At 35.8% G+C, this 13,956-nt stretch overlaps 2 protein-coding genes across 2 annotated transcripts; one reads left to right on the forward strand and one right to left on the reverse strand.

Annotated features, from left to right (window-relative positions):
* The first annotated feature begins 6,505 nt into the window (after positions 1 to 6,505).
* Positions 6,506 to 9,467, forward strand: LOC112276065 (isoaspartyl peptidase/L-asparaginase). The gene is made up of 5 exons (XM_024507036.3): positions 6,506 to 7,404; positions 7,606 to 7,839; positions 8,109 to 8,195; positions 8,364 to 8,661; positions 8,803 to 9,467. The coding sequence occupies exons 1-5, from the start codon at positions 7,237 to 7,239 to the stop codon at positions 9,102 to 9,104; spliced, it is 1,089 nt and encodes a 362-aa protein (XP_024362804.1). The 5' UTR covers positions 6,506 to 7,236; the 3' UTR covers positions 9,105 to 9,467.
* A 909-nt stretch (positions 9,468 to 10,376) lies between these two features.
* Positions 10,377 to 12,185, reverse strand: LOC112276066 (uncharacterized). The gene is made up of 3 exons (XM_024507037.3): positions 11,863 to 12,185; positions 11,105 to 11,524; positions 10,377 to 10,721 (listed from the first exon to the last, which is right to left on the reverse strand). Exons 1-3 carry the CDS (start codon positions 11,971 to 11,973, stop codon positions 10,527 to 10,529), a joined length of 726 nt encoding a protein of 241 aa, XP_024362805.1. The 5' UTR covers positions 11,974 to 12,185; the 3' UTR covers positions 10,377 to 10,526.
* Between the last annotated feature and the right edge of the window lie 1,771 nt (positions 12,186 to 13,956).

The raw sequence follows: 13,956 nt of genomic DNA on the forward strand, positions 1-13,956 counted from the left end.
TTTTATAAGTAATAAATATAGATAGTAGATCAATATAAATATTGTCTTAATAAATAATCCTTAATATTCAACAATGAATAAAAATACTAAATCAACGAAGATAAATGCCTCCAAGACTTACTTTTATTCTAATATTTATCTATATGATTAAATTGAAATAAATTTATTTCATAATATTTTATAAAAAAGCTTCCTATAAGCTTCATAAATGATGTTTTAACTTTATATATTTATAGTTGATTAATAGATTAGAAACTTAATCAATAAGTTAATCACATATTGATAACTTGCAAAACAAGCTAATTATATGGTGCACAAATAGAAAACTTACCTTATAAGTTAAGATAGGTGTCTTGTAAAGTCAACATGTTTTGGAGGTTCCATAGGATATTGCTACATAACTCCCAGTTAAGAATATATATGGAGGCAAGAATGAAGCCTTCTTCACTCTTGTCAATGCCTTTTTAGTCCTCAGTCTTATTTCAAGACTTTCTAGTCTTTTTATTTTTGGTAATAGCCATTCTAATTTAATATTATATCATCTTTGAGTGATTTTTTAGTCTTTTTGAGTGACATAATAGTATATTGAAATTTTAATTCTTTGAAATTTATGTCCTTGATAGATACTTTAATGCCTTAGCTTATAAATACTATTAAATTGACATCCTTCTTTTTAATTATATAAATCATATGAAAATATTATTATTATTCTATAATAGTCTATTTCTTTTTTTTTTAAGAGAGAATTACTTCTATTATTCTTTAAGTAGTTGATATATATTACTATTAAAAGATTTTAGTTATTTGATAGATCTTAGATTATATTTTTTATATCAACAGAGACAACATTATTTAGCAATTTTTACACCATTATTTTGTCTTTTAATTGTGACAACAATTATAAAAGATAGTTATATATTAAGATGTGTAAGTTTTTTTTATAGTTTCTTCTTCCAAGTGTCATTATGTAAGTTAATAAAAACAATCTTGTGGACTTTAATATGATATCTTTGTACTTTAAATCATGACAATCTCTTAATTTTTTTAAAGCCCTTTTTATTGTTCTTTTTTTAATTAGTCAAAGTACTTGATTTTACTAAGTAAGTATTTTACTTCTTAATTGAAGCTAAATAGTATATTATCTTTCAATTCTAATTTGTAATCAACCTTCCTTACTTTCTTTATTTTAAATTTATTAGTATTATTTTTTCTATCATTAATAATAATAAGACATTCTTTTGAATTTGATAAAGAATTCTTGAATGTACCTTCTAAAGAAACAAGTTGTATATTAATTATACTTCCTATAATTAGCTTTATAAGTCATTACCTCATTTCACTTTAACTCTTTTGATTTAAATTTTAATCTTCTTATTTTATTAAACCTTGGATTGGTAATGATATAAAATCTTTATATATTTCAAATGTTATAGAAATCTATCTAAAAAATATTCAAAGAGATGGTATATAGATTTTTCATGCATAATAATAATTAACTACATATATCCAATGTCTTAAAAGTAATCAAAACCAAGAAGAGATTTTATATCTAAAGATACTATTATATTAAGTAATTCTTCAACTATGGACTTTAATTTTAAGGCAAATCAAGTAAGTATTTGTAATCCATAGTTGTCAACTCTTCTCAAAGTACTTCTTTAAAATTCTTGTTTAATTAATTCACTAGTTCAATTTTCTAAATAATTATCTTTTTTATTACTTATAATTGTGTCATTTAAATGCTCTTTTATGCTCTATATTTGTAAGTGATAATTTTTTTATACTAATTAAATGCTTAATAAGCATAGAAGCTAAGATATTGGTCATGACATTTCTTCTTTCTTACATAAAAAGAATAGTAGAATAAAGTTATTGGAGAAACTATAGCAAGCACATTTACTTAAGCTTTGTGGATTCACTTTTAAACCTTTGTCATTAATGATCTCATCAATTTTGGATCTAGAGTGTTTCTCCTTGATTAATTTAAAAAATTCTTTTGTCTCCACTATTTTTCTATCTAGTTCAAGCTCTCACTTTTGTGCCTTCTTGCTTCTATTTTCCATAATTGTCGAAGTTCTTCTAGATTGTTTCATGAAATGTTGGGCTGCAAGGTCTTGTAGATTGCATTCTTTGAGTTGGACTTGTACTAACTACTTTTTGAATTCTACTTCCTTTCTTCCTCTTTGATATGCCATGTCTTTGCAAAAAAGATTCTAAAGTCTAACATTTGAATCAAGATTTTTCAAAATGAACTTCCAAGTAAAAAAAAAATCTTCCTCATTTATGCATGCACTTGTCATCCGATATAAAAGTCTTCATGATTGCCCATACCCCATGTCCCCATGGATGGGGTCTGATCATCAACCAACACTATATCTTTATTACACACCCCACACTAACACTGGGTTCTTCCTTAATCTTTGCTTGCAATTTGTTCAACAATTGGAAAAAAGTATTTCAAAACTAATAATCAAAGTAATAGTAATAATAGTAACAATAACAATATCAACCAGAAAGAAAAAGGGAGAGAAAAGAGAGCCAAGGAATGTGTCAATGTTGTTGTTTTCATTGTTCTAATTGTAGAAGATGCTCCTGGCAGGGCTGGAATTTGGCAAGGCAAAGCAATGGAGGGCAGAGCTCCAGCACAGAGGCTGGCTGCAGGTTGGCTGTTTTTTATTATAGGGCTGTACTGCTTGCTTACTCTTCCCTGCACACACCTCCACCCATTCCTTTCTAGGCGCTCTCATGACAATGTATAGATTCATTTCTAGGCTTTGTCCATATTGGGACAGTAACACCAACCAGGTGGCAGAGTCCATTCTCCCTTTGCCCCTGAAAAGATACTGACAACCCAAAGTCCCCTCCATGCATCACATTAAACAATGGATATAAATATGTATGTTGTTGTGTCCTACACTGTTTTCCTGCAGCTAATGTCCAGCTTGTCTCTGAACCCCAACTAGTGCATTGGGGAACGAGTCAATTGCATGAAAATATAAACCAAAATCCATTATTTCCCATGTCATCATCACTTTCTTTAAGACTGTCACCATGTGTAAGTGGCATATGTTGGTTCTAATTCATGGGCAACCCTTCCTTTTTTTAACACTTTTCGTATTGTAATCTAAAGCAGCCACTTAAATGAAAGGATCCAAATCAAACTCTGAAAGGTAAAAAAAAATTGAAGAAAAGGAAACAAAAAAGCAAGAGATGGGATGTTTGTTTCTATTAAAGCCAAGTTCCATCTCCCTTTGTCTTTTTTGCTTTCTATTTCTTTTCCATTTCACTTTTCCTTTCTTTTTGGAGGCTTCCACATGCACAGGAGGCTCATTGCCAGCCTTCAGATGGTTGTTGTTGGAAGGAGGGGTACCAAGGCATTAATTTAACACCCAAGTGTGCGATTTATAGGGTTAGTAATTTCTAGGATTATGAGAGAAAAGGAAGATCATGTTCATATCCATCAATGGATATGCTTTTGTGCACATGAGGTACTATCCCAAGCTTGGAATTCATGAAAGGGTTCTACTATCTCTTTTTCAAACGTAGTGTAATTCGTTTCTGCAATTCAAAGTATCAGAAACATTTATTTTGCTGTTAAAATATACATGTACTCATGTGAATAGGAAATTTAGTTAATCACAGTGTGAGTATCTGTGTTCCTGTCTCATAACAAGAAAATAATATAAGTCTAATAGTGTAAAAATAATAATATACAAGTGGCAAGACATGTGTACAATTGTGGGTCTCTTGTACATCATTTGGTGGCATTTTTCACCAAAGTGACACCAGGTGTCAGAAAGAAGGCAGGGATCTGCTCAGTTATCCCCATAAAAAGATCTCCTTGGTGCTTGTTTGTGGGGCATGTTTTTCCAAACTATAGGAAAGCAAAGACTCAGACAAAATAGCTTTTAGATTTAATGAATGAAGAAACACATCTATGTGTGAGAATGCTGCAGCCTGCTGCTAGCACACCAACACAAATGAATCCATATATCCTAGCTCTGTCCTGGAATCTCAGCTTCGTCATTATGTGTACATGTATATATATTCATATAAAAGGGGAATATTAAATCCATCCATCTCAATCTTAAATCGATAGTCAATAAAAATATGAGTGGTGCTTAGGCCACTTTAAATTGGGATGGATGGAAGTCATCTACATACTTGTCCAAAAACATCCATTCTTGTCAAATTCAACAAACTTTGTTGAACTACTTCGAGTGTAGAATACTCTTGAGCGAGAAGTGGGTAAGGCACTGCCAATACTTGCCTCCCCAATTATGCAGAGGAAGACCATTGAGGCCTTCTTTTATTGCATATTTTGAACCTTGTTGTAGAGAAATTAGGGATTTTTGCTGGAAAACCCTAATTTAAAATGGCTCAATGATGTCTTCATCATAACAATTTTTGATAATTTTCATTTTTTGACATCCTCAAAAACTTCTCTTTTTGACATAGCTCTTTTACCAATTCTTTTTTGTGATTCACCTCCAACATCTCTCTAACACTAATATTATTAATAATAAAAATACCAATTAAAAATGGGGGTTACTTTGAGAAAGTCTATTTGGTTTTGATCTTCACAACTTTTGTAAACATAGGTGAAAATCAAGGAAAGCACACATGGCCTGGAATAAAAGAAGGGTATGGAACAACAGGGACAAGAAAAACTCTCATAACTCCAAGGATAAGATAAGATAAAGCCAATCAAATACACCCTAATCTCCTATCCTCACATGTCCCCACAAAATCCATATTCCAATTTTACCTTCAGTAAGGGAAAAGGAATGAGTAAGCATTATCATCATTGAAACTGCTCCCTGGATACAACCTCCCTCCCTCCCTCATTTTTTAAAAAACATTTAGAATAACATAAATAAATAATCAGCAAGTTGAGCAGGATAAAGTATACAATGAAATTAATAAAAAAATAATAGTCAGAGTTATTATTATTTTGGTGATGATGATGGTAATATGGATTTGAGCAGCCACTGCATGAGTGAATAAAAAGTGAGATTACTGTGAGCCACTTCATCTTTGAGACAGGGTCAAAGCCTTCCCATAATCTAGTTGATCCAGTCTTTATTCCATCATTTCATTGTCTTATTCTTTTTGTTATTGATAATATTATTAGGGTTTGGTTGACACCACACCACACCCACCCATCACTCTCTTCAACAAGCCTCAAGAAAAATATATGAATGAGACACAAAGCCAGCTGAACCCTTTGGATGAAATGGGGTGGTCTCGACACCGCCTCATCTTCGTGACGAAAAAGTGGCCCTTTCTATGGGAGGCGCAGCACATGGTCCTTTTGGTTCCCCTCATTAATTAGATATAGGGATCTCATTATGTCCCCTACAAAATTATATATTATTAATAAAAAACTAATCGTAGTGTGTGGAAGTGGAAAGGAGAAGCCTTGGGCCTTGGGCCGGGCGCAGCAGCCCTTTGCCATTGCCCCACCCTTCATCTCCAGAAACCTTTTTCACACCTGCGTGGGTCAACTTAATTCCACGTAGGCCCATTCATTCAATCTGAGGTGGCGTTGGCTCCTTACTTCACAGTGTGTGATTCTACATGTTTGAAAAGTTGCTCCAAGTGTGATTCCCATTAGAAAGGAAAATATCCACAGATCCATGAATCAATATTCACTAAACTTGTGCACTGACTGGCAGTAAATAGTTTTTAGCTTTATTCTCCTCTAATTACTGCAAATGTGTGATTTTTTTCCCTTTAAAGTCAAAAGTTTAAAAGGGGACGATTGAATGAGGAAAAATACCTAAATTTTTATACACATATAGATAGACATAATATTTTTTTTAATAAATACCAAAAATGCTGTTGTATTTTTATTTTAAAATTGAATATTTTAAATTTTTATGATAAATTTTGGAATGTGTTGATATGTGTTGATATTTGTTGATAATTTATACATTTTGAAAACTGATGTGATGTTACAAAGATTTATGATCTATTTTTATTCTACCATATTGGTAGCATATCCGAAAGGATGTTGTTTAATGTGTGTGTGTGTGTGTTTTTTTTTGGTAAACTTAGAATATTTATCATTCACAATTTGAATGACAACACCATCAACAATAGATTGCTGATTGGATATAGTTTGTACGAAAAGATTATGTTCCATGACTATATTAAAAAGATTTCATGAGACATTCTGGAACCATACAATTGATTGCCGTACAAACACCTCGTTGTTACATTTTTTAGTTTATATTGATGTATTTACTTATCAATATAATTCAGAATATACAACATAAATTTTGTGCTTTAAATTGCTTCAAGTCAAAGGCACATCGAAGGATATGGCGCGCATTAGAGGTGAAAAAAGAAAGGCCCAGAGCCATGCACACTGATTTCTTACTGCTCTAAATTAAATTCAACCTGCTGCGACGACAATTTGCGTGGCTTCCGAAGCTGCGGTATGGATGCCTTACGAGTATATTATGGCGCTCGCCATTTGCGCATTCCAGCAAACCGTGGCTGGTTACTTTCCCCTTCCACTACGTCCTTCGTTCCACGACTCTACCTGGTCGTGTCCTGCAGCTTCATTCTCTACTCACGGAGCACTTACAGCGCCGGTTTTTTGTTCTCGCGTCTTCGTCTACAAGCTGGTGTAGCCTCTCATAGCATCGGCTTGTACAAGGACGAGTTCTTAGAGGCTGGGATGGAATCCTAGAGATTCTCCCGGGGCTTTATTGTCCTGCTGCTATTTCACCACTCGCTGAAGAGACCAGCTGAGCCTGGTGTGGCTCTCTCTCGGGGAGCTGGAGCAGCTCTTTGGAGGAGTTAGTCGCTCTTTCCATCGCCGGGTTTTTTGTGCTGCGGAGAAGACGATCTGGAATACTAACTATCTGACCAATTGTCGTGGCATCAGGATAGTTTTAAGACACGCATTGCGGTAGTCACAAGCCTCTGATTGCATTTCAAATACTTTTGCAAAGCTGCGGGTGGTGTTACTACCTGCTTCTCTTATAGTAAACCTCGAGGTGTGGTCATAAAGCAAAGGTGATAAGAGAATCATCGTTCGAAGCATATCCAACTTTCACGGGAAAGTGTAGAACTCAATCACGGTATTGCTGCTGATTTTGTTCGAAGGTACGCTCAAGCAGTTGGGCGTAGCTGTGAGCGTGGAATTGTCTACTGTAGGCTCTGAGTGGCTGAGTGTCCTCCCTTGACATTTCTGTGGTTTAAAGTCTCATCAGAACAAACACCATGGGTGCCTGGGCGCTCGCACTTCACGGTGGTGCAGGAATGATTGCCCAGGAAAAGATGAGTGCAGATTGGCAGAAGTGCACTGAAGAAGCTCTCAATGAGATCTTGAACATTGGCATTACTGCGTTACAAAACAAGCTTACTGCCTTGGAAACTGTAGAGCTCGTGGTGAGTGTAATTCTCCAAATTCCTCAACAACTTGGAAAGGAGCTGTCATTGTATGCTACATTTTTTTGGCGTTCCTGACCAGATTCTCTTTACGTCTCTGTAGTAGTCAGAATTCATGTTACCGAGCTGTTATACCCATCGCAGCTAGTTCCTCTCTCTCAGATCACGAAAAGAGTTACACATTATCAAAACTGAGTGCAGGTGAAGGCACTGGAAGATAATACCTTATTCAACGCTGGTAAAGGCTCTGTGCTGACGAATAAGGGCACCGTAGAGATGGAGGCGAGTATAATGGATGGGAGAACAAAAAATTGCGGTGCCGTTTCTGGACTGTCCACCGTTGTTCATCCCGTCTCACTGGCTCGATTAGTGATGAGCAACTCCCCTCACGTTTACCTCGCCTTTAATGGAGCAGAGGAGTTTGCGAGACAGCAGGTCAGAAAATGCTCTTCAATCCTGACGTTGTTCACAGTGTGAGCGGTTAAAACTCTTATGACAGATGTAGTTGAAACTTTGGTCCTGTATTGAATTCGTACTTAGCTCAGAGTGATCTTCTGCACAGGCATGTCAATCATTAAGGATCAATTTGCAATATTAAATTTTTGCTTGGCGGTTCATCATGTTGTGCGAAAGGAATATAGACATCTTCGCTGCCCCCGCAATATCTTCTTCAACATGCATTTACAGTGTTCTTAGTTCCGCAGGGAGTTGAGATGGTGGATACCGAGACCTTCATAACTGATGAGAACAGAGAGAAGCTGGAGATGGCAAAGAAGACGAAATCCGTGGAGGTAAGAAGTGTTGTAGATGCAGACCCTACGCCATTTGCTATCACTTGGACAATGTATGCTAAAAGAGTGGAGTAGCCGCTGGTCTTAGATGTTCCGAAAAGAGGGACGACACTCAAAAATTTAATTATGATTTATGGGCTGATATTTGTTTTGGTACTTGTCGTGCAGTTGGACTTTTCCGAGCACGCTCCTGACGTGATGAATAATAATGATAATGAATATTCATTCAACAAAGGCAACGGCATCGTCCACTCTGATCATCAACCTGTAATTCATTGGGAGAACGGGCACGCCAAGGCTAATGGTCATTTTGACTGTGGTCACGTACATAGAAAGAAAGGAGCCCTTCATCAAGTTTTTAAGGCAGAATTTGAGACCGTAGGTTGTACAGCAGTGGATTCTTTAGGGAATTGTGCAGCAGCTACATCCACTGGGGGACTTGTGAATAAGATGTCTGGAAGAATTGGTAAGAAGCTTTCATTTCAGTTTTCCTTCTCCTGGAGTACATATAACTTGAAATAATAATTATGTTATCAGATAAAAGCAAATTGTGCTTGATACGCTCACGATCTTTACCTGAGTAGCTTTTTCAAACCTCGTCGTACAGGCGACACGCCCATAGTCGGAGCAGGAACCTATGCAAACCACCTCTGCGCAGTGTCAGGAACTGGACGAGGCGAAGAGTTCATCAAACACACGGTTGCCAAAGAAGTTGCAGCCATGATGGAATATAAGGAGCTGCCCCTGGGCAAAGCCGTTTACAAGGTAATTCATGAGAAGCTTCCAGAGAACATGGGGGGATTGATTGCGGTCTCAGCGTCTGGTGAGGTAGCCATGGCTTTCAACACTCCAAGCATGTTCCGAGCCAGTGCTCAGGAAGGAGGAGAACGCATGATCGGGATCTGGTAAACTAACAATGAGACACATTTCGCAAGTGGTCCTCCTCAGCATGTGCCTTGACAAATTTGCAAGCACCTGATCCTCTTCTTGGAAAAGACTTCCTTGAGCGCCAAGGAGAGAAGTGACTCCTGCATGTGAGATCGACGGCAGGGGATTATTTAGCATACCAGCCAGGTACAAGTGAATCACCCCCCTCCCATCGAAAGATCTCTTCCTGACTAATTTTCGTTGAGCTAGTGAACGAATGTACAGTTCCGTGCAAACTTGACCATTTCTCCAGTTAACGGCCAATGGGGAAAGCACCGATAGACGGCAAACAGAATAACGTGGATCCTGTGAATTTAATGAAACACCATTTACCTCTCTCATCAACATTCTTGTCGCCCATCAACTTTTTGAATGAGCATATGTTGAATGTTTTTGAGTTGAATCTATGAAGAATATTATGTAGTGAACGTGACAAGTTTTTTCCAGTATTTGCAATGTTCTAATTTTAGACTGTGTTGATTGAAATCTAAATTATTACAAAGCATCCACCGGTAAAAATAGAATTAGACAATTCGTCAATTTTAATACCTCATAAATTAACACCGTAAAATTTAAGCGACCGCTGTCATTTGCAACCATCAATATCTTGGCCTCTTTTGATTCTTCTAAAATGAGCAAATACTCTTCAAATTCTACTGTTCCAAGCAGAACAATTAATTTTGATGCACAACCTGATAATATACTACTTTTCAATCTGATTAGTATTACTAATAAAAAGTAAAAATAAACATAGTATTTACTTATATGTATATATACAGTACGAGATTTGTCCCACTATGAAGCTCAAGTGACAAATCGTAACGAGTAAAACAGCAATCCAAGACAACCGATCAACAAAATCCCATTCGTGACAAAATTGAATTATACAGTTGAACTGGTAAATTGTCAATGAAGTTTACACATGTTCCAAGTTCACAAACAAGACCATATTGAAGTCCAAACCTAGCCACTCAATGGATATTTTTTAAGTAAAAAGTTATAACACATTGGTTGTATTCACAGAGATTGATCAGTGCTACACGTTACGTGAAGATTTCAGCTGTCATCGAAGGCACAATCACTGTGGATAATTACAGTCATAAGGCCAGTTTGGTGCAATAAACATGGCAGAATCGACATCAGCAAGCCATTAAAAGAGTTGGCTCACGGCGGACACTGTGCGAACTTGATCTGTAATCTTGCACTCACAGTTACTCGTTTCAAGCAATCAATCATACAACAGTGACAAATGCCTCAAGTGCAAAGAACGTCATTAATCAGAAGGACAGATGGCTACAAACAGACCCCGAAAGCACTTATGTTCCATGCCAAAAAGAACGTGAACAGAAACTTTCATACAAAGACCTGGTGAACTTGTGAACTAGAAATACAGTATCTGTAAAATCACCTCGATCTTACTTTTGTTTTCTCAGCTTGCTGCCTTCTCCAGTCAATGACAAGTTTAATCACATGCCACAATCCACCATTAGCAAAATGGGGAACACTGACCCGGCCCCACGCAGGAAGATATGGGCCAATAAACTTGAGAGCTCCAAACATGAAGCCTAACGCAACAAGGTGCCAAGGAAACTGACCAACCTGCACCCGCAATAGCCAGTTGGTTCGTCAGGAAACTGCAAGATATAGCTCGCCACATTCATAAGTAGAATACAATAGAACGACGAGTTAAAAACCGTTTTCGCTGTAAGAAATTGAAGGACGACGGACACACACAGGTCCTCTAACAGAGTAACTAAAAATGAAGTGCAAACTGTTTGTGCTCCATACGAGGCGTTTGGTATTGGTAAGTTGGCTAATATGTCGAAATGTAAAACTATTGAGCTTCGCTCCTTATAAACTCGAATAAAACTAATCAGCACGAACTGCATTCACGTTGTGCGTCAGAGTGTATTCAAGTTCAAAGGGTAAAGCAGAAAGAATTCCAGAATATGTTCGACCATCACGGGCAAGACGAAGCTTACTTCAATGTCTGCAGCTAGCTCGACAGCTGTTTCCTTCATCATCCCCGCGAAAGCAAATCCACCAATCATACCAGCAGGAATAATGAGCACCTTCTCTTGCAGCAAAGTGTACGAGAGCTCACTCAGCATCGACGCTGCCAACACCGGAATTGCCAAATATTTCCCAACAGTCCAAAACTGGTGCAAAAGCCTCTGCACGAACAAGTTTCCCGCTTTTCCCCAAGGGAAAACCCTAATTGGTTCCGGAGCCTTAGCCATGATGTTGGCGAGTAAATTATTTTCTTGTGTCTCTTCCCCATTGTTCGACGAACTACCAAAAGTGGACGACACACATTGAACGGGGGTTCTTAAGTTTAACAGGTGTAAAGGTTTGGAGAGCCGCTGCAATTGAACTCGCTGACCCCGAAGGAACACAGAGGGCTGAACATGAAAGAAATATTCAATGAGCAACATACATCACATTACGAAAAGATCAGCCATATTCACCGGTACCATGATGCATAAGCTTTGTTGTAAATCAAAGAGATTGTGCTTGCATTCCTATTCCGAGAGAATTCTATCAGAAAGAAAACAAATAAACAAACCGTGTAAATGGAAAGGGACTGGCGGTTAAGAAGAGGAGGACAAAATTAACAAAAACTCAGACGACAGTTCCAGATAAGAAGAAAGACCTTGAATCAGGGCTCGAGAAAAACGGAGCTAGTAAGCACAAGCAAGTCTCGCATGGCAATAGGAGAGTTGATCACCACAAATTGCACCTGATTAACTCCAGCATTACAATTCGTAGAGAATGAGGCCGAGCTAGCAGCTGAAATGCACAACCGCGACGTAGAAGAGGGCACAGAAAGAAGGTGACACTGCGACGCCATTGCGGATCCTCCCAATCAAAGGCCGCAACAGAGTATCCAAACACAGGTGAAACTCCTCCCCGTAAAACAACCCACAAACGAAATTCGGAGCGGAAGCACAATTTCCTACGAGGAAACGTTGTCTTAACGTAGATTGCATGCGGAGGTCACGATTCCTACAGCGCCGTGGGTTGAATGGCGCATGGAATCGAGGAGGAGCTTGCAGGCTCGTGAGCAAAAACCTGTCATAGGGGTTTTGTGAAGGCGAGCAGATAACACTCCCACAATTGGATGTACGAGATGACATTTTTTGATGTATTTCATTCGCTAGTCCATCTCGGATTTGTAGGATGTGCCTCTTCATCCATCTGAATCAGAGTTGGCTGAATGAATGAATGCCTTATGCAGGTATGTCTTGTTTTAAGCAGTTTTTGATCGTGCTCCTCGACTCATTTATGGATGAATAGGGCTCTGTTCATCAAATTTCAGCTTATTTCATCCTTTCCGAATTTTACACAAGAGAAATGAGGGAAATGTTAAATAGACCTAAGCTTCTACTAAATTAATCCATCCATCATGAAAAATAAAATGACTTATAGATTTGTTTCTCTACTAGTAGATCTATAAGTAATGAAAACCAACCACATTCATCATGATTACCATATTCTTCATCATAAATAGGTCAATTTAGTAAAAACATGGGTTTATTTAACATTCCCCTATATATAAATATATATATATATATATATATATATATATCTTTTTGTATCTACACAAAAGATTATTTTATAGTTTAATCTTGGTACATAATTTTGTAAGTAAGTATTTATTGATCCTAAAGTTTTTGCCATAATTTATTATCTTATGAAAGTTGTTGAAACCATGAAGAATCTAATGATATATTTAATACAAAAAAATTATTCAAAGAATAGGACTATTCATTTAAAATAAAATAAAAAAGAAATATTTAAGAAGTAACTTATTTTTTCACTCCTGTGTTAATAAAATGTCATATTTCTAATACAATGTGATAGATCAAAAATTCATAAGCTCTTTAGAGTAAAAAAACTCATAAATTATTTTTGACTTCTTCGAATTCTGAATTCTATTTATTTCTATCACCATGTAATAGTATAATATTATTATTGGCCAACATGATCAAAAATCCAAAGACCTTTTTTGGAAAAAAAAATATTGCTCTAATACTATTTTTTTAATTAACTCATGAAAAATAAAAATTTATGTAGGCCATCCATTTTGTAGAGATTGACTTATAGACTTTATTATAAGTATTAAAAAATATTTAAAACATCAACCTTATTATTACTTTTTTATAATTTATTTTTCTAAAAATAATATTTATTAGAGATTTTGTAATTATTCTACATGCTTAGGCATTTGAAGTGTAATGAACTTGGAAGTAAAGTCAATTTATTGTTGAATTCATATATGATATATAATTATATATTAGCTATAAATTTTACACATTATGTAAAATTTAAATTCTAAAATAAATTTGTTACATCAAATTTTATATACCATAGAAGTAATATTATTATTTGGATTCTAATATTGAATTGATATCATTGATACAAGATATTGAATTAATATTGAATTAATATTGAATTGATGTCATTAATATATTTTTGATATATATTTTGATCTTTGTTTCCTTTAAAGGATGTTAATAGATTCTGTCAAGTATTGATAATATGCCATATCTAGGGATAAAAATAATTCTATTACTTAATTATTTTTGATGCTATTATAACTTCTTTTAAATAAAATACTGGAAACATTGTCAGGAGTTGTTTCTACTTCCAATAAAATTATCAAAAATCAAAAACCCTTCTAATGTTATAGCACCAAATGTATTATATTTCACCATTTATTTAAGAAGAATATGTCATTCTTCAAGGTCTTTATTTCTATTACATTGTCTTAAAGGTTAAATGATATTTCTTTCATAGCAAATATTTGCTATTATTCATTTTAGTTTTGATG

This window comes from Physcomitrium patens, chromosome 23, assembly GCF_059467195.1.
Source record: "Physcomitrium patens ecotype Gransden chromosome 23, ASM5946719v1, whole genome shotgun sequence".
Classification (NCBI taxonomy): Eukaryota; Viridiplantae; Streptophyta; class Bryopsida; order Funariales; family Funariaceae; genus Physcomitrium; species Physcomitrium patens.

What these genes read in the sequence shown, in the direction of transcription:
- LOC112276065 (XM_024507036.3), top strand. Translation starts at nt 7,237, where the DNA reads ATGGGTGCCTGGGCGCTCGCACTTCACGGTGGTGCAGGAATGATTGCC. An exon ending in AGAAGACGAAATCCGTGGAG is followed by an intron (nt 8,196 to 8,363) that starts GTAAGAAGTGTT and finishes CTTGTCGTGCAG; the next exon opens with TTGGACTTTTCCGAGCACGC. An exon ending in TAAGATGTCTGGAAGAATTG is followed by an intron (nt 8,662 to 8,802) that starts GTAAGAAGCTTT and finishes CTCGTCGTACAG; the next exon opens with GCGACACGCCCATAGTCGGA.
- LOC112276066 (XM_024507037.3), bottom strand. Translation starts at nt 11,973, where the DNA reads ATGGCGTCGCAGTGTCACCTTCTTTCTGTGCCCTCTTCTACGTCGCGG. An exon ending in GTAATGCTGGAGTTAATCAG is followed by an intron (nt 11,525 to 11,862) that starts GTGCAATTTGTG and finishes TTTCATGTTCAG; the next exon opens with CCCTCTGTGTTCCTTCGGGG. An exon ending in AGCTAGCTGCAGACATTGAA is followed by an intron (nt 10,722 to 11,104) that starts GTAAGCTTCGTC and finishes TTGCGGGTGCAG; the next exon opens with GTTGGTCAGTTTCCTTGGCA.